Source organism: Podospora pseudopauciseta (assembly GCF_035222475.1).
Source record: "Podospora pseudopauciseta strain CBS 411.78 chromosome 2 map unlocalized CBS411.78m_2, whole genome shotgun sequence".
In the NCBI taxonomy this organism is placed as follows: Eukaryota; Fungi; Ascomycota; class Sordariomycetes; order Sordariales; family Podosporaceae; genus Podospora; species Podospora pseudopauciseta.
This window is the reverse complement of record NW_026946663.1, coordinates 2,054,468-2,080,842: the sequence shown is the minus strand read 5'-3', so window position 1 is coordinate 2,080,842 and position 26,375 is coordinate 2,054,468. Positions and strand designations below refer to the sequence as shown.

Here is a 26,375-nt window from a genome sequence, read left to right as displayed (position 1 = left end):
GGAATCTTGAGGCTCGTATGTGTAGCTGGCATCGTGAGATGAACAATGGTCTGGCAGACTTGGGGCTACCTTGCACGAATCCTGCAAAAGGTGGCGAGCAACGGGATCCTCGGTAGACATTGGACTTCCGCGATGCTCCGTAGCCGACATCCATCTGTCATCCCTCAACACCATTTGTTCAGGTAAATGTTGAGTGTTGGCTGGCTACCGGCCTCTTGGCATTATATCTGCAAGTATGCAGTCATCTGAAGGACGCCCACACGGGTAAGTAAGTTGAAATTCCCGGGGATCCCGTGATCATTGATATCGCCCGATCGATTTAGAAGACATATGTACTTTGTGACAATACACTTGCTTTGCTTGTCAAAAGTCCATATGCAGCAGAGACAAGACCTGTCTGTGATGGCGTGTGTTCATTGTGTCTACTGTGCTGTGTAATCATCGGCTTCGGATGAGGAGTCAAAGGGTCCCTCCCAAAAGTAAAAGCGAGTTTGACAGGTGGAGACGGAAAGTCGGTGGGCTGGAAGTGGGAGGTGGGAGGTGGGAGGCAAAAGAAAATTTAGATGCCATCCCTGGAAACTTTGACGGGGCCGGGTGGATGGCGAAGCCCTAGATAGGCTGGTGATATGCCATGACATGCCATGCTCTCTGACAAAGGGCAAGATGAGTGAGTGACAGTAGGGCCGCAGAGAGCGGTGAAGGTGAAGAAACCAAAGCAAATTTCTGCTCCCTAGCATTAGCAAGAGCCGGAAGAGGCTGCCACGGCTGCCACGTCAACTAGGAGGGCCCTTGGTGATGGCTGTGGTCCGGTGTGGAGATTCGTGATGCGACTCATGGGTGAGGCATGCTAAGCTTCGGTTCACAGATTGGAGAAAGCAACGGTTGGGAACATTGCCATCGCGATCCAGACTGCGCCCAGTAAAAAAGAGGGAAAAAAAGACGCGTAGAGCCACTGTGAGTGTTGGGTGCAGGCAGTGAACGCCCAGTGACCGCACAGGCCGGTGGGAGGCAGAGGCGTAAGGTTGCCCCGCAAATTTTTTAGTGACCCATTGATAGCTTTTCCTTCCCCTCCCTCAACATTTCCTCCGGCTCTGAGCAATCTGTCGACGCTTCACCACCCGCTGTTTCCGTGCAGTTCTTTCTCCTCGTTCTGCCCTCACAAATCGCCTGTTTGGTGCCGCTGTTTTCACGATCCCCATCCCCGTCCATCATCACAATCAGTCAATCAAAATGGCCGAACCGATTAAGAACAAGCGGCCCGACCCCGCCGTTGCCCCGTAAGTTTTCTCGGCATTCTGTCTGGTTGCCAGTCGGTCGACTGCCCCCGGCCGACTGGCGATAAGCTGTCTGTCCTGCCCGTACTGTACTGACTGCGACTCGTCGACAACAGCACTCCTCAGAACACACCTTTGAACGCAGCTCCCATTTCATCGCACGCCCAGCAGCCCGGAGTTGCTAGCATCAATGAAGGTTCGTATCCATCTCCGCCATCTCCGCCATCTCCCCCATCTACCCCGCCGTTGTTGCGGCCCAACAAGATTTGGCTTGTGATCATGAACTGACCATTTTGCATGACGCAGAGGATCTGGGTAGTGGTGTCGCTGCCGCTTCCATCTTTGCTCACGACCCCCGCCTCATGTCTCTGATCCAGGGCCGTCTCGGTTCCCTCGTTGGCAAGTCTTCCGGCTACATCGAGTCGCTCCCTGTCGAGGTCAAGCGCCGCGTCTCCGGTCTCAAGGGCATCCAGAAAGAGCACTCCAAGCTCGAGGCCGAGTTCCAGGAGGAGGTCCTTCAGCTCGAGAAGAAATTCTTCGCCAAGTTCACCCCTCTCTATGAGCAGCGTGCCGCCATCGTCAACGGCAAGACCGAGCCCACCGAGGACCTGGTCAAGGCCGGCGAGGAGGATGAGGACAAGGCGGAGGGCGCCGCTGTCGAGAACAAGGGCGCCACCGACGGCGGTAAGGTCAACGGTATTCCCGAGTTCTGGCTCTCTGCCATGAAGAACCAGATCTCCCTTGCCGAGATGATCACCGACCGCGATGAGGATGCTCTCAAGTCCCTGATCGATATCCGCATGGAGTACCTCGACAAGCCCGGTTTCCGTCTGATCTTCGAGTTCGCTGAGAACGGTTTTTTCACCAACAAGATCATCACCAAGACCTACTACTACCAGAACGAGAGCGGGTATGGCGGTGACTTCATTTATGACCATGCCGAGGGTGACAAGATCGACTGGAAGGCCGGTCAGGATCTCACCGTTCGCATCGAACAGAAGAAGCAACGTAACAAGAGTAAGTTGAAGGCGAAAACTCGTGTAAAATTGGGGTTTTTTCTAACACAAACTAGCCACGAAGCAGACTCGCATCGTTAAGAAGACTGTCCCAACCGAGTCCTTCTTCAACTTCTTCTCGCCCCCCAAGCCCCCCACCGACGATGACGACGAGGCGGCCGATGATATTGAGGAGCGTCTCGAGCTCGACTACCAGCTCGGTGAGGACATCAAGGAGAAGCTTATTCCCCGCGCCATCGACTGGTTCACCGGCGAGGCCCTCGCTTTCGAGGAGTTGGACGAGGAGGACTATGCCGATTTCGACGATGATGATGAGGATGACGAGGACGATGACAGCGAGGACCACGATGATGAGGACGAGTCCGAGGAGGACGAGGTAAGAATCAATTTTGTCCACCAGACAAAGGTCAAAGACTGACAGCTTTCCAGGAGGATGGCAGCAAGCCCAAGCAGGAGCCCTCGGAGTGCAAGCAAAGCTAAATGGTGTAGACTTCTCGCCAACATGGCCTAGCATACTTCATTGATCGGGCAATCGCCCCTCCGCCCTCTACCCGGGCCTTTTTTTCACTGGTGTCCCAATTACACTGCTCATCAGCAGGCTCCATTAGGGAGCAATACGGCGAATGATGGACATGCAGGAGTGCCGAAATTGAGCTCTGATTTGTACTTGTTTTTGAGGACATTTCCGGGTAATATGTCTTGTCTTTGCATGCCCTTTGCGTTTGATGGCTTCTCCTCGTCTCAGTTTCTTTATGGGTTTTTCAATTTTCATTTGTGCGGGTGGGAAGCGATTTTCTTTTCCCGAGATGTGAGGGCATACTAGAAGGCAGACAAAAAGGGGGGCTCACAACTGGGCAGGACGAGTCTCGAGCACTGTATGGGAACACTTGGTATTAGGTTTATGGCACCTGAGCCCAGCAGTCAGTAGGCAGTGAATTCACATTATGTAGCAAACTCATCAACATCGTGATCATCATGAGGTGTCTTTTATTTTGTCCATGTCTGATCTGAGGGCCTCCGTAGTCGCTGCTGAGCGGGCCCAGGATGTCGGATCGAAGTCGACTCATTGCGACCCCGGCACACGGTGTGCAGCTGAGCCGTACATATGCGGCGATTATGCGGGGTGAATGTTCATTGGTATGGGGGCCTCTTGACCCGGAAAATTAGGTGATACATTGAGGCGATTGTTCCATTTTTGGTGTTTCGACAGATCCAGGAATGTCCCGGTATCCGGACCGGAATAGACGACCATTGGTGGTAGACCCTGGATGTAAGTGCTATGCTATACTTTTGGTACCTGGACAAGAGACAAAGAGTCGAGGTAGTGTCTATGGATGTGTTGGATAAATAGTTCCATCTTGTCAAAGAGGTATGCTACGTGAAGGGCCTGGGAACCGGAAATAAACCAAAAGAGAGCCATTGGGTGTTCTATAGAACGTATAGTATGGTCTAGAGTGAGTAGGTACGTAGTCAGGGCGAGCACGCCTTGATCGGAGGCGCAGGTGTGGGCTGTCGAATGAAGAACTCGCATTCCGTCATGGATGGCCCAAAAAGTTTTCTCTTTAGCCAGCGTAAACCCACCACACAGTGAGTCAACCCCGCCATCCCCAAGAAACCCCACCATGGAACCATCCCACCGTGGATCGACCTTGAACCACGGGCTGAGTATTCAAAGAGGTGACACATCCCACGCCTTGTTTGTTCGGGGGACCTTTTTCTTCTTCAATCTCGACTCAAAAACTTGACCCAACTTTTTCTGACCGCGAAGAAGCTTTATTAGCCCATGTTACAAAGCTTGTTCCCTGTTGCCGCCGCCTTTTGAGTCAATATCTTTTTTTCTTGATTCCGCCAGTTAAAAAGGAAAACTGCCACAATGACAACCCCAAAACCAATCTCCCAGTCTTCGTTGGCTAGACCTGCCGTGTCCAACAGCCTCAGTGTTTCCCCTACCGCTACTTTCCACTCACCACCCGCGTCGAGCAGCTTCATGGCCAGCCTTGCGTTGCGCGCTGCTGCTAAGCAGCTCAAGCCGTTCAGCACGGAGGACATCAAGATTCTGCTGTTGGAGAATGTGAACCAGACCGGGAGGGATATTCTGTCTGGTCAGGGGTACCAGGTTGAGTTTCACAAGGCTTCGTTGCCGGAGGATCAGTTGATTGAGAAGATTAGGTGAGTTCACTATTACTACTACTACTACTACTACTACTACTACTACCACTACTACTACTACTACTACTACTACTACTACTACTACCACCTCACAAGTCCTTATTCCGGCTTCAAATTTGCTGACATTAACACTTCAGAGATGTCCACGTCATTGGCATCCGCTCAAAGACAAAGTTGACGGCCAAGGTGCTCCAGGAGGCCAAGAACCTTCTCGTCATCGGCTGCTTCTGCATCGGCACTAACCAGGTTGATCTGGATTATGCTGCCAAGCAGGGTATCGCTGTTTTCAACTCTCCCTTTGCCAACTCGCGCAGTGTGGCCGAGTTGGTGATTGCCGAGATTATCTCTCTTGCCCGCCAGCTGGGCGATCGCTCGAATGAGCTTCACCGGGGCACTTGGAACAAGGTCAGCGCCAAGTGCTGGGAGGTGCGTGGCAAGACGCTGGGTATTGTTGGGTATGGGCATATTGGCTCACAGCTGTCGGTGTTGGCGGAGGCGATGGGGATGAATGTCATTTACTATGACGTGGTCAGCTTGATGGCGATTGGTACCGCGAGGCAGGTGCCTACGCTGGAGGCGCTGCTTGGGGAGGCGGATTTTGTCACGCTGCATGTGCCCGAGACTCCGGAGACGAAGAACATGCTGGGGGCGAAGCAGTTTGAGCAGATGAAGAATGGGTCTTATCTTATCAATGCCAGCCGTGGGACGGTGGTTGATATCCCGGCGCTGATCAAGGCTATGAGGGCGGGCAAGGTTGCTGGTGCGGCGCTGGATGTCTATCCTAATGAGCCGGCTGGGAATGGGGATTACTTCACCACCGACCTGAACCCGTGGGCGGAGGAGCTCCGCGGTCTCAACAACATTATTTTGACTCCTCATATCGGTGGTAGCACGGAGGAGGCGCAGAGGGCGATTGGTATTGAGGTTGCGGATGCGCTCGTGAGGTACATCAACCAGGGTGTCACCCTTGGGAGCGTCAACCTGCCCGAGGTCAACATGCGCCAGCTTACCCTCGACGAGAGCAACCACGCGCGCATCATCTACATCCATCGCAACGTGCCCGGTGTGCTGCGCAGGGTGAACGAGATCTTGGGCGACCACAACGTCGACAAGCAGATTTCGGACTCCAAGGGCGACATTGCTTACCTCATGGCCGATGTTAGCGACGTCCGGCCGGAGGATATCAAGGAGATTCGGGACAGCTTGGACGGACTCAGCTCACGCATTCTTACCCGGGTTCTGTATTAGATATATAGATAGGGGGTGTGTGTGTTTTCTGAGGAAATGGGTTTATCTGGTTTGTTTATAATGGGTGGATATTTTGGTGTTTTGTATGTGTGTGATGTGATATTTTTTGGACATTTTCTTTTGTTTGCTTGGTTGACGGAGTCAGTGATGGGAGAGCAAGAACAAAAAGCATTTCAACATGGAGCAAGGAAAAATTCTATCATCATATGAGGGGGAAGGGGGTGTGGGGGGGGTTGGGGGTTGGGGGTTGGGGGTTTGGTATATCAAAATGATGGGTTCAACAAAATAGGGGGTTAGAGATCAAGAATAACGTGACTTTTGATATTCACAACGATGATGGCTTTATGTACTGAGCCTGTGAGAATGAGAGTGCATAAATGCCATGTATAAATTCCACAGGGCTAGGTGAACAAGACGGCCAGCAGCGAAAAAGGAAACGAGAAAGCGGTGAGGATTGTGGATAGTGGATGCTTGGTGAGGTGGTGGAGGACACCCCTGAAAAATGACGGGATCGAGTGTACACAGCGTGCTTTGGTAAGGTGCGTCCACCCCACGCCGAACTGGCCAAGTCCAGTTGGCCTACCGGAGAATTTGGAGGGCGTTTCGCATGGGATGAGACATGTCCACTTTGTTTATGGGAGGTTGTGGAAGGGGGTTTTTTTGTGATTTTGAACCATATTGAAAGTGTTGTTGAAAGTAATGGGAGAAATATGACCAGACCACGGATGGACGACGTCAGTAGGTGGGTTCCATATGCAAGACCGGGTGGTTTTCCGAGCCCGCGTCTGAGCCAAAACCAACTCAATATCTCGCGGTTGTTGGATATTTTGATGATGCTGTATAACAAACAACAACCTTGAGTGGTTGGAAATGGAAAGAGGTTGAAACACAGACGCGGGTTAGGGCTCAGTTGACAAAGCATGGTTTTCTATCAAACTGCCCAGAGAGAGAAAGAAAGGGGATGTCCCCGCTTGTGTTAGTGATGTGGAGGGGGGGGGGAAACTACTTTGTAACCCCTGCATATGGGATGTGCATCAGCTTTTTTGCTCCACTGGATTCAATGCTGAACGAACGAGCCCCCTTTTTGAAGATGGGGTTGGTTGGTTGTGAAAAGGGGGGGCATCTGTAAGGCGGGTGGTAGGCGGTAACGAAGAGTATAAAGGATTTCCCTTGTGAAAGGCATGAGGATGGCAAATGCAAGACAGGCATCTTCAAGCTGGGCTGTTTGGGGATTTGTTGGGGGTTAGGTTTGGGCTGGGATGGTTGAGGGGTGAGGTGAGGTTGGATGGTTTGAGGGGGCCATAGGTGGAAGGTATTTGACAGGATGGAGAGAATGTTTATTCATGTTTAGCTTCTTCTTTTTGTTCTTCCTTTCTCCCAAGTTTAACAAGAACCAAAAAAAAAATAGGGGGTCGTGAGACAGAACATGGAGAGAGAGGCGTGCCCCAGAATCGCTGGAGAGTCCGTGCCCGCCCTGTCCAACCCCCCCCCAATCCAATCGTACCGACGCGATACCACTGTCTTTCTCCTCTTTACCTATCAACGAGCATTCTACAGTGCGCCAGTCCATGCACGCTGTCTCTTTTTTTCAGCCCCCTAAACTCTAACGACGGGTTTCCTTTTCGTTTTGTCTTTCTTAACATTTTCTCGAGCTTCACTTCTTGAGCCCGGAACGACGACGACGACGAAGTTGCAGCAAGAGACAAACGACACTCTGCAGCGGCCATCCAACTCCACCACAACCCAAGGGCCATCGTCTAGTACCTAGGCTTGTTGCTGTCAGTGCCAGGCAAGAGAAGGGAAAGCGGAGATTCCTCGACCGCCGAAACCTAGTGACCGCTAATTAACAATTAACGGCCCTGTTAATTCCTCCCTTCCCACCTACTCATGAATGCCTTCAAGTTCAAAGGCAGACGCTCCGCCTCCAACTTGATTCGCATCACCCGCTAGTTGCCAGCGCCCTTTTTTTTTTTTTTGGCAGCCAGCCAGTGCTTCTCAGCCAGCCTCCCCCCCAGCACAGCTCAGCACAGTGCTTTCCGCCAGTTGCGTGTTCGCCCCGGCTTCCGTAACCCACGACGACGACGAATACCTACCTACCAAATAACACAGCCAGCCAACCACCTCCCAGCACACGGTACCCGCCTCCAGCTGCGAATACTGGCCATCCTTTCTTCTTCAGGCGACAGCTTCCAGTAATAACTGGGTTCTTTTCCCAACATACTTCTTCTTTTAATACCACATACAAAGCTAGGGAGAGCTCAAGACCAGAAAACAACCACATCCAATGTCTGAGAGTTATGATGTTGGCACGCGAGCGTGGCAGCCCGACGCAACCGAGGGCTGGGTTGCGTCTGAGGTTGTCAAGAAGACGGTAGATGGGGACAAAGTCAAGCTCATCTTCCGGTTAGAAAATGACGAGGTAGGCAGCTTTGATACTCGCTGGAAGCTCATCCAAAACGCTGACTTCTGTTGTGTTTGCAGACCAAGGAACTGGAGGTCTCGCTGGAGGCCCTCCAGTCCGGCAACGACCCGTCCTTACCTCCTCTGATGAACCCTACCATGCTCGAAGCCAGCGATGATTTGACAAATCTTTCCCATCTCAACGAGCCTGCCGGTAAATAGCCCAAAGATGATATGGCGGTGGAGGATGGAGAGATGGCACGAGGCAACAGCATGCTGACGATATTTGCCGGAATACAGTTCTGCAGGCCATTCGCCTTCGATACCTCCAAAAAGAGATCTACACATACTCCGGTATTGTGCTGATAGCAACCAACCCCTTTGCTCGCGTCGATTCCCTCTACGTACCTGGCATGGTGCAAGTATATGCCGGGAAGCAGAGAGCCACACAAGCTCCTCATCTGTTTGCCATTGCTGAGGAAGCTTTCATGTAGGGACCCGCGGTGGATGCGAGGTTTGGGACAGGCGGTTGGCTGACGCTGGGAATAGGGACATGCTGCGCGACAACAAGAACCAGACCATCGTCGTGTCTGGTGAGTCCGGTGCTGGTAAAACTGTCAGCGCCAAGTACATCATGCGATACTTCGCGACAAGACATCCATCAGACAGCCCGGGATCGAGGGCAAAGAAGGGCCCAGAGGCGATGAGCAAGACCGAAGAGGCTATCCTAGCCACCAACCCCATCATGGAAGCCTTCGGTAACGCCAAGACGACGAGAAACGACAACTCCTCGCGGTTCGGAAAGTACATTGAAATCATGTTCGACAAGGAAACAAATATTATCGGAGCTAAGATCAGGACATATTTGCTGGAACGGTCGAGATTGGTCTTCCAGCCGCTCAAGGAGAGGAATTATCACATTTTCTACCAGCTCGTGGCCGGTGTGACGGACAAGGAGCGCCAGGAACTGGGTCTGCTGCCTATTGAGCAGTTTGACTACCTCAACCAGGGCAACACCCCGACGATTGACGGCGTGGACGACAAGGCGGAATTCAAGGCGACGAAGCAGTCGCTGACGACGATTGGTGTGAGCGAGGGCGAGCAGGCCGAGATCTTTAAGCTGCTTGCTGGTTTGCTCCACCTCGGCAACGTCAAGATCGGGGCGTCCAGGACGGAAAGCGTGCTCGCTGCGACGGAGCCATCGTTGGTCAAGGCTTGCGAGATTCTCGGTATTGATGCCCCCGAGTTTGCCAAGTGGATTGTCAAGAAGCAGCTTGTCACTCGTGGCGAGAAGATCACTTCGAACCTGTCGCAAGCTCAGGCTATCGTTGTCAGGGATTCCGTGGCCAAGTTCATCTACTCTAGCTTGTTCGACTGGCTGGTGGAGATTATCAACAGGAGCTTGGCGACCGAGGAGGTTCTCAGCAGGGTCAAGTCGTTTATCGGTGTGCTCGATATTTATGGTTTCGAACATTTCGCCAAGAACTCGTTTGAGCAGTTCTGCATCAACTATGCCAACGAGAAGCTGCAGCAAGAGTTCAACCAGCACGTCTTCAAGCTTGAGCAGGAGGAGTATCTTAGGGAGAAGATCGACTGGACCTTTATTGATTTCGCGGATAACCAGCCCTGTATCGATTTGATTGAGGGCAAGCTCGGTATTCTTTCTCTCCTTGATGAAGAATCCAGGCTGCCTATGGGATCTGATGAGCAGTTTGTCACCAAGCTCCACCACAACTATGCTGCCGACAAGCACAAGTTCTACAAGAAGCCAAGGTTCGGCAAGTCGTCTTTCACCGTCTGCCACTATGCCATCGACGTCACGTATGAGTCGGACGGTTTCATAGAAAAGAACCGTGACACGGTTCCCGACGAACACATGGCGGTACTGCGCGCGTCGACCAATGCGTTCCTCGGCCAGGTGTTGGATGCCGCGTCGGCGGTGCGGGAGAAGGACCTCGCCCAGGCAAGCTCTAATGCGGTGAAGCCGGCGGCCGGTAGGAGAATTGGCGTCGCCGTCAACCGCAAGCCCACTCTGGGAGGCATCTTCAAGTCCTCGCTGATCGAGCTCATGACCACCATCAACAGCACTGATGTGCACTACATCAGATGTATCAAGCCCAACGAGGCCAAGGAGGCGTGGAAGTTTGAGGGCCCCATGGTTCTCAGCCAGCTCCGCGCCTGCGGTGTTCTCGAAACAGTCCGTATTAGTTGTGCGGGTTACCCCACGAGGTGGACGTATGAGGAGTTTGCGCTGCGGTACTACATGTTGGTGCCGTCGCAGCAATGGACCTCGGAAATTAGGCAGATGGCTGATGCCATCCTGACCAAGGCCCTCGGCGCCAACAAGGTGGCCCCGGGTATGGACAAGTACCAGATGGGTCTGACCAAGATCTTCTTCAGGGCGGGTATGCTTGCCTTTTTGGAGAACCTGAGGACGACCCGTCTCAACGACTGCGCCATTCTCATTCAAAAGAACCTCAAGGCCAAGTACTACCGCAAGAAGTATCTTGCTGCCAGGGGTGCCATTGTCAGCTTCCAGGCTCTCTTCCGGGGCTACAGGGCCCGCAAGGAGGCTCAGGAGCTGCGGACGATCAAGGCTGCGGTTACCATCCAAAAGAACTGGCGTGGTTTCAAGCAGAGGAGAGAGTTTCTCGTTATCCGCAACGATGTCATTCGCGCTCAGGCCGCTATCAAGGGTTATCTGCGCCGCAAGGAGATCATGGAGACCCGGGTTGGCAACGCTGCTCTTATCATTCAGCGCAACTGGCGCTCGAGACAACAGCTTCGTGCCTGGAGAGACTACCGCCGCAAGATTGTCATTGTGCAGAGCTTGTGGCGTGGCAAGACTGCTCGGAAGGAGTACAAGGTTGTCCGTGCCGAGGCTCGTGACTTGAAGCAGATCTCTTACAAGCTGGAGAACAAGGTCGTTGAGTTGACGCAGTCTTTGGGTACCATGAAGGCGCAGAACAAGGAGTTGAAGGTGCAGGTGGAGAACTATGAAGGGCAGGTTGCCATTTGGAGAAATAGGCACAATGCTCTGGAGGCTAGGACGAAGGAGCTGCAGACTGAGGCCAACCAGGCTGGTATTGCGGCTGCTCGTCTGGAGGCTATGGAGGCGGAGATGAAGAAGCTGCAGACTAGCTTTGAGGAGTCGACGGCGAATGTGAAGAGGATGCAAGAGGAGGAGCGACAACTTCGGGAGAGCCTCCGCGCTACCAACGAGGAGCTTGAGGCTGCGCGCCAGCAGAGCGAGCAGTCCGAGGTTGAGAAGAACTCGCTCAGGCAACAGATTGCTGAGCTTCAAGAGGCACTGGAGCAGGCTAGAAGAGCTGCTCCCGTCAACGGCGAGCTTATCAACGGGAATGGACCGGCGTCTGCTGCGCCGGCCGGTCTCATCAATCTGGTGTCGTCCAAGAAGCCCAAGAGACGGAGTGCGGGTGCAGAGCCTCGCGAGATGGATAGGTACAGCATGGCCTACAACCCCCGCCCTGTCTCCATGGCTGTTCCTGGCATGAACCGCCAGACTACTCTTTCCGGTTCAACATTTATTCCCGGTATTGATAGCATCGAGATGGAGTTGGAAGGTCTCCTTGCCGATGAGGAGGGCCTGAACCAGGAGGTCACCATTGGCCTTATTCGCAACCTCAAGATCCCTTCGCCATCCAGCAACCCTGCCCCTACCGACAAGGAGGTCCTTTTCCCTTCGTATCTCATCAACTTGGTGACGTCCGAGATGTGGAACAACGGCTTCGTCAAGGAGTCGGAGCGGTTCCTTGCCAACGTCATGCAGTCGATTCAGCAGGAGGTGATGAACCACGACGACGAGGAGGCTATCAACCCCGGTGCGTTCTGGCTCTCCAACGTCCACGAGATGCTGTCTTTTGTCTTCCTCGCCGAGGACTGGTACGAGGCCCAAAAGACGGACAACTACGAGTATGACCGCCTGTTGGAGATTGTCAAGCACGATCTCGAGAGTCTCGAGTTCAACATTTACCACACCTGGATGAAGGTGCTCAAGAAGAAGCTTAACAAGATGATTGTGCCCGCCATCATCGAGTCGCAGTCCCTGCCGGGCTTCGTCACGAACGAAAACAACAGGTTCCTTGGCAAGCTTTTGCAGGGCAACTCTGCTCCCGCGTACAGCATGGATAACTTGCTGTCGCTTCTCAATAGCGTCTTCCGCGCCATGAAGGCTTATTACCTTGAGGATTCCATCATTACCCAGACCATCACCGAGCTGCTCAGGCTTGTTGGCGTGACGGCGTTCAACGATCTGCTCATGCGCCGCAACTTCCTCTCTTGGAAGCGTGGTCTGCAGATCAACTATAACATCACCCGTATCGAGGAGTGGTGCAAGAGCCACGACATGCCCGAGGGGACGCTCCAGCTGGAGCACTTGATGCAGGCGACCAAGCTGTTGCAGCTCAAGAAGGCGACGCTCAACGACATCGAGATCATTCAGGACATTTGCTGGATGCTGTCGCCCAACCAGATCCAGAAGCTGCTGAACCAGTACCTGGTGGCGGATTACGAGCAGCCGATCAATGGCGAGATTATGAAGGCGGTGGCGTCGAGGGTGACGGAGAAGAGCGATGTGTTGTTGCTGCAGGCTGTCGATATGGACGATAGCGGGCCGTATGAGATTGCGGAGCCGAGAGTGATTACTGCTTTGGAGACTTATACGCCGTCTTGTGAGTTTTTTTTTCTTTTCTTCCGTGAGGGTACAAGTGAGAATGTCTGCTAACTAATGATGAATAGGGCTCCAAACCCCACGGTTGAAGCGCCTGGCCGAGATTGTCTCCCAGCAGGCTATTGCCCAGCAGGAGAAGCTCGAGTTTGGGTCGCAGGCGGGCGACTTTGACACGCACAGCATGAATGATCTTCAGGAGATGGAGGAGGGCCCGGGATCGATACAGGCGAGCGCCTAGGTGGCCCCTCGCTCGTTTCTGGGTTTCCAACAACAACAGCAGCCGTCTCCGGGGGGGTCGAGCCATCATCATCATCAGAGGCCGGCGAGTGTGCTGTTGAGTTCGTGGAGGAATGGGAGTGAGAATAATGGACCGGTGCCACCCGCCGCCAGGAATGTCATGCTGAAGTCTAGGAGTAACAGCGGATGAAGGGGGTGGTGGGAGGGGGGGTTGTTCTTGCGCAGGAACGGGGGGTGACGTGGTTTGGTTAGTAGTTGAGAGAAGTAGGGGTGGTTGGGGTGAGTGTGAAAATTTATGCCACGCATACACTACATATGGGGTGTGTTGTTATAGTGGTGGTTTCATGAGGATAAAATTACAATACATACCTTTTTACAAAGTTGAGTCGGCAGTTGGAGGATGGGGGTTGGCGTTGGAAGATGGATGGATTGATGGGTTGGTTGGTTTGGTAAAGGGAGGAAAAAATGTTAAATAGATATGATAATTGTTGTTGGGTGTTAGACTTGTTGGAGGAGGGAAGGAGGAAGAAGAGGCTTGCTTTACTGCTGGCTGGCCCGGTTGGGCATTGGTTCTGGTTTTTTTTTTTTTTTTTTTTTTTTTCTGTTTGGCCAAACAGAGGAGGGGAAGGGTGTTGTTTCTTGTAGCTAGCTGTGTGGTGTTTAGTTGTTGTGTAGGTAGCAGAAGCAAGAAGAGCATGAAAGATGATTGATGGTTTCGTGGTTTTATTCTTGATTTTCACTTGAAGTGCTTGGGTGGGTGCATGTAGAGGGAGTAGGGGTTGTATAAGGTGCATAGATAATCCTCTTATATAAGGAGAGGATTTAGGATTCTGAATATTCTATGATTGATGTTGTTGATATCATCGTCTGTTGTCATTGATAGGTTCAGGACGAGCTGAGTGGCTGTAACTTTGGTAATTGCCATGTATCATTACGCCATATAAATCTTACTGAAAACCTCGTTTAATGCATTCTGATATGAGATGAACGGTTTGATGCCCGACGACTCACTCACTCGCTGCAGCCATCTTGATGTTGATATTTCACACAGTTTAAGTCAGGGGGAATGTGTGTCTCATGGTTTTGAAAATTTTACCTTCCTTAGCTAAGGTACTGAAAACCAATCGTCATGTGAAAAATGTGACCCATCAAATTTCCCCATGCCATCCCAACTCCAATTTTGATAAGGAAAAGACAAGTTAGTTTTGGTTATTATCCTTCTTCCACTGCTCCAGCCAAGCCTCAATCCTCTCGACATTTGCCTCTAGCTCGTCGGCGTCGCCGGACTGGAGCTCGACGACGATCTCCTCGTCGTAGCTGTCGCGGGCTTCTTGGAGGAGGACGTCCATGATTTCGCTGTCGAGGTTTTCTTGGAGTTTGTGGTCGGGGTAGTTTCTATTCTTCCCGTCAGCGATCAATTCATTTTCCTCCTGCCCTGGCCCACACCACTCTTTCCCCCCTCCCTTTCCAGACATGTACCCTCCAAATCCAGAGGAAGGGGGGGAGGGGGGGGGATAACCTACCGTTTACTCAACCGATCAAACAACACCTCCGTCCCGGCGCGCAACACGACCACCAAGTCAACCCAGCTCTTGGGGAAGAGGTCGCAGGCATGCCAGTCGATGATCCACCCCCCTTCCTTGACCTGCTCCTCGATCGCGTCGAGGAGCTTGTCCTCGTCTACGATCCAGGACTGGTATTCTTCGTCGAAGCCCTCGTGGCAGCCCTTGTCTTTTACGACGTCGTTGATGGAGAGGTGCCGGAGGGGGGTGCGCTCGGCTAGGAGGGAGGCGTGGGTTGTTTTGCCTGTGCCTGGGGTGCCGGTTAGGATTATGTTTGGGAGGGTTCTTGTCATGTTTGCGGGTGTGAAATATTGGGGGTAAAAGGGGGGTAGAATTTAGGAGGGTACGGATGGTGAGAGTGAGTGGTGAGTGAGATTAATATGAGTAGTGGGGTGAGTGAGAGGAGAGCGGGTGGTGAGAAAAAATGTATAAGTGAAAGTGTGCCCCCGCTAAAATTTGATTTCGGCGTAACGGGTTGAAACGTAAAGTTGCGTAAACAAACGATTTTTACTGTGTGCGCCAAGTTGTAGAACCCGGATAATTGCAAAAGGTTTATCTCTATTGATCTCGTCTGATATGCCACACTTCATGTCTCTCTTCTTCTTGTCAGCTTCGAACCCCGTCTCTCTCACAGTCATACTTTAAGATGGCTCGATCTCGGGATTCCGACTCCCCTCCCATCCCATCCCACCTTTCTCAACTCCTCCTCAACCTCCCTGGTATCTTGACCTCTCGGATGCCCCCGGTGCGTGTACTCGAGTTTTGAAGGCAACTGGTGGAACTGGTTTCCCTTCTGCGCCCGGCTGGTGGTTTTGATCGGTGCTCTCGTGTAGTTCAACAGCGGATCATGTCATGCAACGGGAAAACATTCCTTTCACCAACGTGAAAGAGGGGCGGCTATCATTTCTCCCTCGGTTTCCGTGTCGCTGTTAGCCTCAGTGTGTCCCTTCTCGCAGCGGTAGGCGGTAAAAATGCTGCAAGCTCTGGTCTGAGCACACGGGGTGGTCGTCTCCCATGGCTGAGCCCTCATCAGAGCATCATGGCATGAGCTGGCTGGTACCAAAGTTATACCTTCTCCGTGACTGGAGCCCTTCTGGACTATGTTGACTTTCAAGAAAAAAATGGCTATGCCAAGTGGTAAGGCTGTGGTCTATCGACTTGTTAGCCAGATTGCATCACCACCATCAAGGCCAAACGAATCCATAGCCTCTTCAAAACTCACCTGTGATACGACCACCCACCCCCTTCCCCCTCCCCCTCCTTCTCAACAACCTTCTTGCTCCTCTTCCTCCGTTTAGGAACCCACTCCTTCGTCCCTTCCTGCCCCCCCGGAAGAAAAATACCACCACCGCCACCACCACCAAAGTCACTCTCCGACGATACCACCACCAACCCAGGCATCTGCGCCGAAGTAGCAAACCCCGGCGGCAGCAGCAGTCCAGGCATCAAATCCCCGTACCCCATCGTGCTGCTGCTGTTCACCATCCCCGCCAAAACCCCATTGCTAAATCCATTCCCAAAACCGGGGTCAAGGCTGGGATCTACACACGAAAAGTCAAAGCTGCTGTTCCAGTTGTACAGCCCGTTGTCGAAACTAGGGATCGAAACCGCTGCTGGAGTGGTGGTGGTGGTATACTGTGGTGGGACTTGAACGGCCAATCCACCACCCTGACCCTGCCCATAACCCGCTGTCGGTGGTGGTGGGGGTGGGGGTGGTGGTGATTGAGACAGGGAAAACGACGAAAAGTGAGGTTCGAACGTGATGGAGGGATAGGTCTCGTTTTGTTGGCGTTGGTGGGTGTGGTCAAACGCTGGTGCTGGTGCTGCCGCGGGGGGTTGCAGTAAACAACGGCGAGGTCCCCGGATAGGGGGGGCAGGCCTGTTGTCCACCAGTTTTTGTCCTGTGGGCGTTGACACCCTGATGCGGAGGTTGGTCTCGAAGGAGGAGTGGCAGGTGATGTTCATGCGGGAGCAGTTTTGGCAGGAGGGGGAGCCGCCGAGGCAGCGGACTTTGCGTTTGCGGCAGGTTAGGCAGCCTGTGGGGGAACAGGGTGGTGGTTAGCTGATGTCAGGAAAGTGTATGCATGTATATTGTTTTCCCGTCCCTCCGAATGGGAGGGCAAGATACAATGGTGATGATGATGATGGGTGTGAGTGAGGTAGGGAAGGTTGGGGTTGATGACAAAGTCTTGGCAGGGGGTTTACTCACCATGGAATGTCCTCTTTAGAGTGTCTGCCATTTTTGGTTGGAAGTAAATGGTGGTTGGTATCTGGATTGGGTAACTCGTAAGAAAAAAAGGTAAGATGTAGTAAGTGGTAGAGTATGTCCCAGTATTCAACACACAACTTCAATGTTTTTATAGCTATACCAAAACCTTGTTTGCTGAATCTCTCTCGAGCTGAATCCGAACTTCCATGTGGGGGAGGGAGCTTCAAGTTATATTCCTCCATACTGTAACCCAGTTTCTTCCGCCCCCCCTCATCACAACCACCCCCAAGTTTATACCCGCTTCTTAATTCCGAGGTTCCTTTCTACGTACGTGGAGTGGCTGGAAGTAACACACACAATCACCCCTCGTTTCTCCTCCTCCCCCCTCCATGATGACATACCAGCTAAGTAGTTTGTGTAGGTAAAGCAACAGCCAGGTAGCCAGGTGTGGGAAGAACATGACGCCCAGGATGACAGCTTCGGGAGGCGGATGTCCTTTGCTTGCAGCTACCGCCGTACGCTAGAATGCCGCCCCGTGCGATTGTCCGGGGGTTTACTCTAGGTAGCCAAGTAAAAAGAAGGGTGTGTCTCCGCAACGTGGAAAATGGTGATTAACTCAGCAACCGTTACACCCACTTCCGAGATCCCTGCTTAGCCCGGGGTCAAATGGTGGAAAGTTGATCCTATCTTTGTTTTCACATGTACCAAAGTATTACCTAACAAAAGACTAGAGGGAAAATCGAGTAAGATCGGTTCCAGGGGCCTTGCAGCATGTGCGGGAATGAAATAGTAGAGCCAGTGGGTTGAGTAATCCGGTCAACTAAACACAGCCAGAGCATGCACTGTTCTGCCAATCACTGCTGGTTTAGTGATCTTTGCAGGTGAGACGGCAACCTCCTTTCACCTATGCCCTCTCTAGACGTCCTCAAACCCACTCCTGTTCTCCTGATGGTTATGTGAATATGTACTATCATGTAGCCAAGGCTTACCTGCTTCAGCCTCAATTGCTGATCTGGCGCCCAATCACAGCCGATTCCGCCCCCCGAGACTGTCACGGGAGAACCCTTGCGATATGCAAGATATCAAGTCTGTGACTCTTATGTGTTGTGGTGTCGCCTTCCCAATCTAGAGATCAAGTCCACTGATATTGGTTGCTCCCTCATATGTAGATGTGCGTGTGGTATTTCCCTCACTGTTTTGTGAATCCGATCAGCATTCACAGCCAATAACATTGTCGCTTACCTCATCTCTAACATCAAAGTTGGAATCTTTTGGCTTCTCCGCGGCCACTAGAATGTCCATGCCCGTGATGTTGTTGTGCCACAGCCTCCAAAGCCAGGCCATAATGAAGCCGGAAGCTTGTTTTGATCGTGTCGACCGATCCCTGATTTGCAATGTGCACTGCGTGCTCTGCCGCCGCCACATTTCGGCTCTGGAAACGTCCTTGCATGAACAATTACACAGCTGATCTGTAAGTGTTCATTTGTTTGGGGGCGAAACCTTTCATCGAAGACACGCAATGAACACCTGCCTGGAAGCTAACGGAATACTCGCCTCAGGGGAACATGGGCCTAGTCGATGAGCTCTACAGGGCTCTTCTGCCGTGCCCTAGCATTATTAGGCCATACCTTGATTCGCCTGTGTCACGCTAGAGGTGCTAGTTTGACGTGACACCCCGATATTCGCCATGCGTAGGGCTTAGTGAGAATACTGCGCGTGGCACCAACCTACTCGGCAGGGTGCAATTGACTACCGGTGTTGAGGAAAGGGAGGGAGTGGCTTGTTGGCCAAACGGCGGGTCCCAAGTCTGGTAGCGGACTGGGGGAAAGCTTGTCGTGGTTAAGAATGGAAAGCCAAGACTTTTCGACTCGGAGATCTCCCGCTTGGGCCAAGACCGGATGTAAGTGAGTTGCTGACGATATCGTCCCCCAAAGCTGTTAGCTCCGAAGTATTCTTCAAGCTTCACATTGAGTTTCTTCAACGTTGAGAACAATGCTCGCGTGCTTCCCCTCGGCCTGTTTGGAGGGATTCTATCAGTGACAAGAAAGAACTTTCGATAGCCTGACGACATGACCAAAAGCTCGTATCGACGCAATGTTACCTCGGCATCCGGTTTTCCTGGGCGATCCGGGTATGCGCAGTGGGCTCTTCGTTTGATTCCATGAGGGCCAGATGTCGGTGACGGCACTGTCTCGCTCTTCGGCCTTTGACGTCTTCACTGTGGTGAAGATATTGCATCTCCTGACAGCATATTGTTGCCTGGGGCCATGTGGGAGAGGCAGTTCGACCCAGGCATGAACAAGATTCCTGTTTAGGCATCATGAGCTTCGTTAGCGAAGTCCCTGGCGTCCACTGGGGCGGATCTCCCGGGCTCGAATGTTCCCATGAACAGGAGGGTTCAACGCCGACACGTCATAGCTGCCAACGACGAGAGCTTGGGCCGTAAGATGGAAAACAAAACTAGGTAGTTCCATGTCCTGGTAGAGAATAGTCAGCTGCGCCCCAATGGGTAATCTTTTAGTGCGGAAAACATATCGGCTGGGAGTCACAGGCAGCGACGGGATCGCAACTAGGATTTGACTTCATCGTGACAGCATGCACAACAGGTTGATGATCGGATTTCGGTGTTGCAAAGATCGGTGTTCGGGTTCTGAATCCACTGACGACAATTGCGATAGAGGTCATCTACTACAACGTCGATGGTACAGCTGACAAAGGCGGCATCTGACGGTTTCTTCGGCTGTATGTACGAAGATGTGGCATAGGTACGCTTCCGACGAGATCGAAACACTACTCCGTGGCAGCGTCGGTTAATAGCTCGCAATGCCTCCCCCCGCGCCGCGCCCTTTTGCTGCAGAGCTGCTGACCACATGCGCTGGTACCAAACTTGGGTGACGGCGATCTTGCAATCGGCTTGTTTGTGCCTCCGCCATTTGGAATAAACGACGGCAAAGTCGTAGAGGTGTTTCATAGGGGATGTAGCGTGAAGGTGGCTCTGTGATGCATCGGAATTAAGCCAGATCAGGGACTCCAAGTTGCGGTCACAGGCAGTTGATGTGTTGCCGCGAATACGCGATGTATCGCCATGACTTCCGGATTGGGAACCGACTCCAGCTGAATACGCTCCGGCCAATTGATGGAAATGAAACATGAAGCTCTCACGAGATGTATTGCTGCATCGGTAACCCCGTGAAAGTTGAAGTACAACAAGATCAAAAAATCGATGTTGGAAAGCGAAAAGAAAAGAAGTCAAGATTCCAACTCCAAACGGTTGAAGAGTGGCAGTAAAACCAACAGTCTAACCGCATTGGGCCGACTCTCCGCGACGGTTTTGCGGGGCAAACCTTTCAATACCAGCTTAAATACCAGGGCTGACCAGGCGAGCTCGTAACGAAAGTGACCCAGAGCGTTGGGTCACCCTAGTTGTTGATGATCAGCCGAGTTGGAATAACCTCAAGTTGCCTGGGTAGGGACATCAAGGACAACATCTATCAAGATGGGCACCTTGAAGGTTTGTCGCGGTATAGAGCACCCTTGCATATCCAACGGCATACCCTAAGCCGAACAAGGCATGGCATAACTTGCCACTCTGCCAACGGTGGTTCGGCACCATCCAGTATCAACAAATTGGCCAACAGGCCTTCTCTCGGGGCAAGTTTCACGCAACTCTGGGAACGTGCCGCATTCTCTCGTCATGGCAAAGTATCATTACGCTCTTTTTGCGGATATCATGTATCCTCGGGTTCCTACAGCAAAGTCACATCGCCCTCTTTGATGGATACCATTATCCTTGCCCTCCACGCGACGACCCTGCAGCTGGACTCGAACAGACAAAGCCCCTCTGGAGCTCCATCCAGCCATGACAGACACAATGGAGTGCCCCTTTTGTGGCTGGAAGACCAAAGAGGGCGAGTATCAAATGCTGCTTGTAAGTCCCTTCCGTTCTCAGAACACAATGATATTGTCGCCGGCTTCCCATCTTTGAAGTGACCCCGACCCCAACCCCCGTAGAGCCTGCCCGCTAATTCAGGTGCGCAACGTGACAAAGCACATGGAAACGCTGCACGCTGAAGGAGAACCGCCCTTTCTTGCTGCTGCTGATCAAGGCCGCACCTCCCCTTCTCCAAATAGTAATGGCACTGCCAACACGGGCAATGACGACGATCCAGGATACGTCGAGTGCCCGGTTGAAGGGTGTGGAGAATTTCTTCTTCTTAGCCAGGTGGAATATCACTTAGAACTCCATACCACAGAGGAGACCGACGTCCATGATCATCACCCTCCTCCACCAGACCCTATCACAGCGGTGTCAGAACCTACTACATCATCATCACCCTTATCAAACGCTCCTGAATCAGTATCAAAATCATCTCACAAGGCCTCGGAGCCAAGTACACGCCACTCCAAGGCGATATCAGCGTGGAAAAGACTCCTAAAAATGCCTAGTTCCTCTTCATATTCACATCGTATTCTATGGCGTCGCCATGATTCTAAGACGTCTGGCGATTCCGAGAGTAAAACGCGCGGGACGCGGTTGGGTGTAAGTTCATGTCTGCATTTTAAGTAAGAAAGGATCTCTTGTTAACATTGAAACCGAACAGAGGAAGCATCTCGGTAGATATGCGCACGAAGACCGAATGCCAGACTGGCTTGCGGACCTTTTACGGAAAAAGGGACAAGTCCAAACAGCTGGTAAGCAGTCTCAAAGCTCTCGAATTCACGCAAAACACTTAACAAAACCCCCCAGGCGTAGTCCCGGTCCTAGCCCAACTACTCGAATCCTCCCCCTCGACCCACCGCGCCTACCTCTGCCACCCCTGCGTCCACCACATCTCCAAGCTCAAGCGCGAAGGCGGCTTCTGCGGCTACCGCAACATCCAAATGCTCTGCTCCTACCTAACCCAACTCCCCCAATCAACCACCATCCCCAACGCCCACAAGCTCGCCTCCCAAATCCCAACAATTTTCCAAATCCAAGACTACATCGAGGCGGCCTGGGACAACAACATCTCCGCCACGGGCCGCGCCGAAACAGGCGGGATACGCAACACGAGAAAGTACATTGGCACCCCCGAGGCAGTGGCCATGTTTAGGTACTTGGGCGTCCCGTTTGCTGCCCAGTCGATCAAGGACAAGTCCCCCGCCAAGGCGGTCGAGATGCTGCTGAGGACGGTGGAGGAGTACTTTAGGTCAGATGACAAGGCGATAGTGAGGGGGGAGGGGGGCAAGGTGAGGTTGACGGGGTTGCCGCCGTTGTATTTTCAGCATTTGGGGCATTCGATGACTATTGTTGGGTTTGAGAGGGGGGCGGGGACGGGGGAGGGGAGGTTGTTGGTTTTCGATCCGCATTTTAAGGATTGTTATCAGGTTTTGGGGATGGTGGGGATGAACAATAAGAGTAATAATGGTGGCGATGGGAAGAGGGGGGCGGGGGTGGTGCCGGCGAGGTATCCTTATCCGGATGGGGCGCTGAAGGGGTATAGGAGGGGTGGGGGGTATTTGGGGGATTTTAAAGAGTTTGAGCTTTTGAAGTGGGTTGGACTAAATTGTTGATGATGTTGATGATGATGATGGGCGCTGACGAGAAATAGGCTTCTTCCTGGGGCGGCACCTGTGGGGGGATAGGGAAGTACACAGGGCGAGTAAGACTGCTGTTCTGGGAAGATGTGTGCGGACTGCTAATGATCTGTAGGATGCTTCATGGTTACGAGACGACAGAGGAGGATACAGCGGTGGTGTGGGCACGGTTCCGCGTTAGGAAAAAGGTGGCGGACAACGTCGAAAAGACGCTTGAGACTCTTTTTGGTGAGATGCCGACGTACCTGGTTCACCACCAGCGGCCACGTGGAGGAGGAAGAGGAGGTAGGAGATGAAGGAGAGGACGAGGGCATGGAGCGTACTGATGGTTATCAGTGGGACAAGCGTGTAGTCATACTGCTGTGGTATTCTTGGCTATATTTCAGGGATATCATTTCCATGAGCCAATTTAGCTCAGACAGGTAGCGAATATGGTTCAGTAGCACTATTTTATCACATTGCGCTTGAAACAAGAGTGCTATGCTAGGCGGTATTAGGAGGGAAAGGAGGAGATAGAAATAGAGATGGTCCAAGAGATCGAGATGGCAGCCGGGTCTTCTTTGGATGCTAGAGGGCCTTATCAGACATGTAGAGCTTTTGTAAAACATTTCAAGCACTGATCGTTTGGTCCGCAATGTGATTATTTTTATTTCTCAGATTTTGACTTACGCGGTCATCTCCTTAGCGAACCACTCTTGGAGCTTCGCCAAAGCTCTGCTCCGGTGAGAGATCTTGTTCTTCTCGGCCTTGTCCATCTCGGCGTATCTGTTGTCCTGTCAGCTTCTTCTCACTTCCTCGTCCTCTGAAAATAAACCTACGTCTTCCCCTCATACTCAAAAATAGGATCCCAGCCAAAGTTGCTTGGCCCCCTTGCGGGCACAATCTTTCCGTGTGTGATGCCCTGGAAAAGGATGGGCTCATGTCCAGGTCCGGCAGAGTATCCGAACGTGCAAACAGCTTTGGCACCCTTGTCTTCATAGGCAAGCAACATGTTGTTGAGACCTTCGTGGCCGATAGACCCCAGGAACCACTTGATGTATGGTCCTGGGAGATCCTGCAGAGCATCGAAACAGAGGCAGGTGTCTTCTACCAAGACGGGACCGCCGACGAGTTCGGCGGCGCGACGGCATTTGTCAATGGTTACTTCCTCGAGAGTGCCTTGGATCTCGACAAGGTCGAGGGACTGGTTTGTGACAGAGATGGCGGGCTCGAGGATGGCCTTTACCTCGGAGAGCTTGTTGGCGTTGCCAGTGATGAAGTTGACTTGGTGGCGGGCTTCGGTCATTTTGGCGGTTTGTGGGAGTCCTTGAGAGTGGAAGTGGGAAGAGAAAGAGTTTGTATGAGTGACAGGATTGGGCTGTGAGGTTGACCTGTGTGATAAATCGTTACTCATACGCTGTATTCTTAACCTGTAAATACAGTTCTCATTCTTTTATATGCATCTACGCCGAATGACAGCATCCCTTCTTGGCCTGAGTCACAGGGATGATTGGGTGGATATCGCTATAAAAAAGGAGGACCCCTGGCCCCTGGTCTCATCTTTGAACTTGGAAGCAGATCGAGGCCCCACCTTCCCCTCCACCCCGCCGTCGAAATAATTATCTGCCCCGCCATACCGTTGCGACTGTCCTCGAGAGCGAGTCCCGTCCTTCTATCAGTCCATCCATCCACTGTGTGTGCAAGTCAAGTTGCGACGTTGTGTTTGTGACTGTGTGTACTTTGCCATCTTTCCATATCTTTTTGCCGTGACATCCTCTTCTTCCTCTACACCACATCACCTACCAGTACCAGTCACCACCATGCTCGACATCAACGACTTCATTGCCGAGCGCGGCGGCAACCCCGAGAAGATCAGGGAGTCCCAGCGCAAGCGCCATGCTCCCGAGGAGGCTGTCGACGAGGTGATTGCCCTGTTCGAGGACCACCGCAAGAGTGAGTCAACTTCTAGTCTGTCCCGAATTGTACAACATGCCACAGTAGACTGATTGATCTCTCTGATCACCCATAACAGCTCAGTACGCGGCCACACAATTCAACGCCAAGATCAACGAGGTTCAGAAGCAGATCGGCCCTAAGAAGAAGGTACCATAAACCTTGAACCTCCTCCAGCATCATGTTTGCGACGGCTATCTGACATGCGCGCGCACTCGCAAACAGGCCAAGGAAGATGTCACCGAACTCCTCGCTAAGAAGGCCGAGCTCGAAAAGGAAAAGAAGGACATGCTCGCCCAGGCTGCTGAGAAGCAGCAGATCTTGAATGCTAAGCTCAAGACCATCGGAAATCTTGTTCACGAGTCGGTTCCTGTGTCTAACAACGAGGACAACAACGAGGTCGTACGGACGTGGGCTCCCGAGGGCGTCACGTTTGAGAAGAAGAATGTCCTTTCTCGTGAGAAACACCGCAGATCTATGGTTGGAAAGAAGCAATGGCTAAGGACATGACGTTGGACAGACCACGAAGTTCTCGAGAAGCTCGACGGATACGACCCAGTCAGAGGTGTCAAGGTTGTTGGCCATCGTGGTTACTTCCTCAAGAAGTGGGGCCTCTTCTTGAACCAGTACGTATTCGACACTCTTTTCGAAACTGCAGAGAGGATACTGACGGGAGACAAACAGGGCTATCATCAACTATGGTCTCGAGTTCTTGGACCAGAAGGACTACATCGCTCTTGGCACTCCTATGCTCATGCTTAAGGAGCAAATGGCCAAGACCGCTCAGCTCTCACAGTTAGTTCACCTTCTGGACTGACGATAGAGGTTAAATGCTAACGTTGGTTCAGATTCGACGAGGAGCTGTACAAGGTCACTGGCGACCAAGCTGACAAGTACCTGATCGCTGTGAGTAGCCCCTTTTTACCCCTATTTCTTGCACTTGTATCACCGTGACATTCGATGAGAATACCTTGGCATGCTTCTGATACCGATATCCAACAGACCTCGGAACAGCCCATCTCCGCGTTCCACAGCGACGAGTGGCTTCAATCCAAGGACCTCCCTCTCAAGTATGCCGGTTACTCGACATGCTTCCGCAAGGAGGCTGGTGCTGTATGTCCTTTGCCCCTGTCTATCCTGCACAAACATTTGCTCACACCCCTCTAGCACGGCAGAGATGTCTGGGGCATTTTCCGCGTCCACGAATTTACCAAGGTGGAGCAGTTCTGCCTCACGGATCCCGAGAAGTCGTGGGAGATGTTTGACCAGATGATTGCCAACTCGGAGGAGTTTTACAAGTCGCTCGGCATCCCCTACCGCGTCGTGGCCATCGTTTCCGGCGCGCTCAACAACGCCGCCTCCAAGAAGCTCGATCTCGAGGCTTGGTTCCCCCACCAAGGAGAGTTCAAGGAGCTGGTCTCATGCTCCAACTGCACCGACTACCAGAGCAGAGACCTCGAGATCCGCTTCGGCGTCAAGAAACAGACCGAGATCAAGAAGACCTATGTCCACGCCCTCAACTCTACGCTTACCGCCACCACGAGAACTATTTGCGCCATTTTGGAAAACTTCCAGACTGAGGATGTAAGTTCTTGACCTGGGGGGAGTGTGTTGAGTGATGTGATATGCTGACAATGTGATTTAGGGCGTCAAAATCCCAGAGCCACTGCGCAAGTACCTTCCTGGCGCCCCTGACTTTATCCCTTTCCCTGGCAAGGCCAAGAAGGCGGAGGAGACAAAGGAGATTCCTATTCGTTAAGTGCTTTTTGGTAGAAATATAAAAAAGAGTTGGATGATGCATGGGAAGCAGGGAGTTTTGTGAGTGTGTAATGATTTGAACTGAAAAAGTATTGTTATTTGTTTTTGTGTTGAAGTGAGGTGTTGACTCTTGCTTCGAGCCGGTCACTTTGAACGGCTCATCTGTACATGCGTGTCACCTGTATTTCCATCTGTGACTTATCAAGCAGTCAGCCTTGATCCTTCTCTACTCATCCACCAGTCGATCATGCCCAGCATCCAGTGTTAATGTTCAGGAAGGAGAAAATATGTTCATATCAGATC

The 26,375-nt window shown here is 52.3% G+C and overlaps 8 protein-coding genes across 8 annotated transcripts; 5 read left to right on the top strand and 3 right to left on the bottom strand.

Moving 5' to 3' along the window:
- The first annotated feature begins 916 nt into the window (after positions 1 to 916).
- NAP1 (histone chaperone) lies at positions 917 to 3,269 on the top strand. Its single transcript, XM_062909587.1, has 5 exons — positions 917 to 1,277; positions 1,391 to 1,470; positions 1,581 to 2,291; positions 2,347 to 2,666; positions 2,720 to 3,269. The coding sequence occupies exons 1-5, from the start codon at positions 1,231 to 1,233 to the stop codon at positions 2,768 to 2,770; spliced, it is 1,209 nt and encodes a 402-aa protein (XP_062768389.1). The 5' UTR covers positions 917 to 1,230; the 3' UTR covers positions 2,771 to 3,269.
- A 627-nt stretch (positions 3,270 to 3,896) lies between these two features.
- SER33 (D-3-phosphoglycerate dehydrogenase 2) lies at positions 3,897 to 6,036 on the top strand. Its single transcript, XM_062909586.1, has 2 exons — positions 3,897 to 4,459; positions 4,597 to 6,036. Exons 1-2 carry the CDS (start codon positions 4,164 to 4,166, stop codon positions 5,705 to 5,707), a joined length of 1,407 nt encoding a protein of 468 aa, XP_062768388.1. The 5' UTR covers positions 3,897 to 4,163; the 3' UTR covers positions 5,708 to 6,036.
- A 739-nt stretch (positions 6,037 to 6,775) lies between these two features.
- Positions 6,776 to 13,795, top strand: MYO2 (Myosin type-2 heavy chain 1). The gene is made up of 5 exons (XM_062909585.1): positions 6,776 to 8,126; positions 8,189 to 8,321; positions 8,408 to 8,597; positions 8,657 to 12,798; positions 12,866 to 13,795. Exons 1-5 carry the CDS (start codon positions 7,992 to 7,994, stop codon positions 13,033 to 13,035), a joined length of 4,770 nt encoding a protein of 1,589 aa, XP_062768387.1. The 5' UTR covers positions 6,776 to 7,991; the 3' UTR covers positions 13,036 to 13,795.
- A 296-nt stretch (positions 13,796 to 14,091) lies between these two features.
- Positions 14,092 to 14,889, bottom strand: FAP7 (factor activating pos9; the record flags this gene model as incomplete). Its single annotated transcript, XM_062909584.1, has 2 exons — positions 14,092 to 14,429; positions 14,558 to 14,889. The coding sequence occupies 2 exons, from the start codon at positions 14,887 to 14,889 to the stop codon at positions 14,234 to 14,236; spliced, it is 528 nt and encodes a 175-aa protein (XP_062768386.1). The 3' UTR covers positions 14,092 to 14,233.
- Positions 14,890 to 15,721: 832 nt separating this feature from the next.
- On the bottom strand, positions 15,722 to 20,023 carry QC763_205450 (uncharacterized protein; the record flags this gene model as incomplete). The annotated part of the gene is made up of 3 exons (XM_062909583.1): positions 16,806 to 20,023; positions 15,819 to 16,632; positions 15,722 to 15,746 (listed from the first exon to the last, which is right to left on the bottom strand). The coding sequence occupies exons 1-3, from the start codon at positions 16,834 to 16,836 to the stop codon at positions 15,722 to 15,724; spliced, it is 870 nt and encodes a 289-aa protein (XP_062768385.1). The 5' UTR covers positions 16,837 to 20,023.
- A 38-nt stretch (positions 20,024 to 20,061) lies between these two features.
- Positions 20,062 to 22,977, top strand: QC763_205440 (uncharacterized protein). The gene is made up of 5 exons (XM_062909582.1): positions 20,062 to 20,733; positions 20,854 to 21,345; positions 21,407 to 21,497; positions 21,553 to 22,447; positions 22,498 to 22,977. Exons 1-4 carry the CDS (start codon positions 20,665 to 20,667, stop codon positions 22,356 to 22,358), a joined length of 1,458 nt encoding a protein of 485 aa, XP_062768384.1. The 5' UTR covers positions 20,062 to 20,664; the 3' UTR covers positions 22,359 to 22,447; positions 22,498 to 22,977.
- HAM1 (nucleoside triphosphate pyrophosphohydrolase ham1) lies at positions 22,845 to 24,132 on the bottom strand. The gene is made up of 2 exons (XM_062909581.1): positions 23,201 to 24,132; positions 22,845 to 23,147 (listed from the first exon to the last, which is right to left on the bottom strand). Exons 1-2 carry the CDS (start codon positions 23,773 to 23,775, stop codon positions 23,048 to 23,050), a joined length of 675 nt encoding a protein of 224 aa, XP_062768383.1. The 5' UTR covers positions 23,776 to 24,132; the 3' UTR covers positions 22,845 to 23,047.
- SES1 (Cytosolic seryl-tRNA synthetase) lies at positions 23,839 to 26,107 on the top strand. Its single transcript, XM_062909580.1, has 9 exons — positions 23,839 to 24,314; positions 24,394 to 24,464; positions 24,540 to 24,771; positions 24,835 to 24,940; positions 24,999 to 25,109; positions 25,163 to 25,220; positions 25,317 to 25,427; positions 25,482 to 25,898; positions 25,960 to 26,107. Exons 1-9 carry the CDS (start codon positions 24,182 to 24,184, stop codon positions 26,071 to 26,073), a joined length of 1,353 nt encoding a protein of 450 aa, XP_062768382.1. The 5' UTR covers positions 23,839 to 24,181; the 3' UTR covers positions 26,074 to 26,107.
- The last annotated feature ends 268 nt before the right edge of the window (positions 26,108 to 26,375 follow it).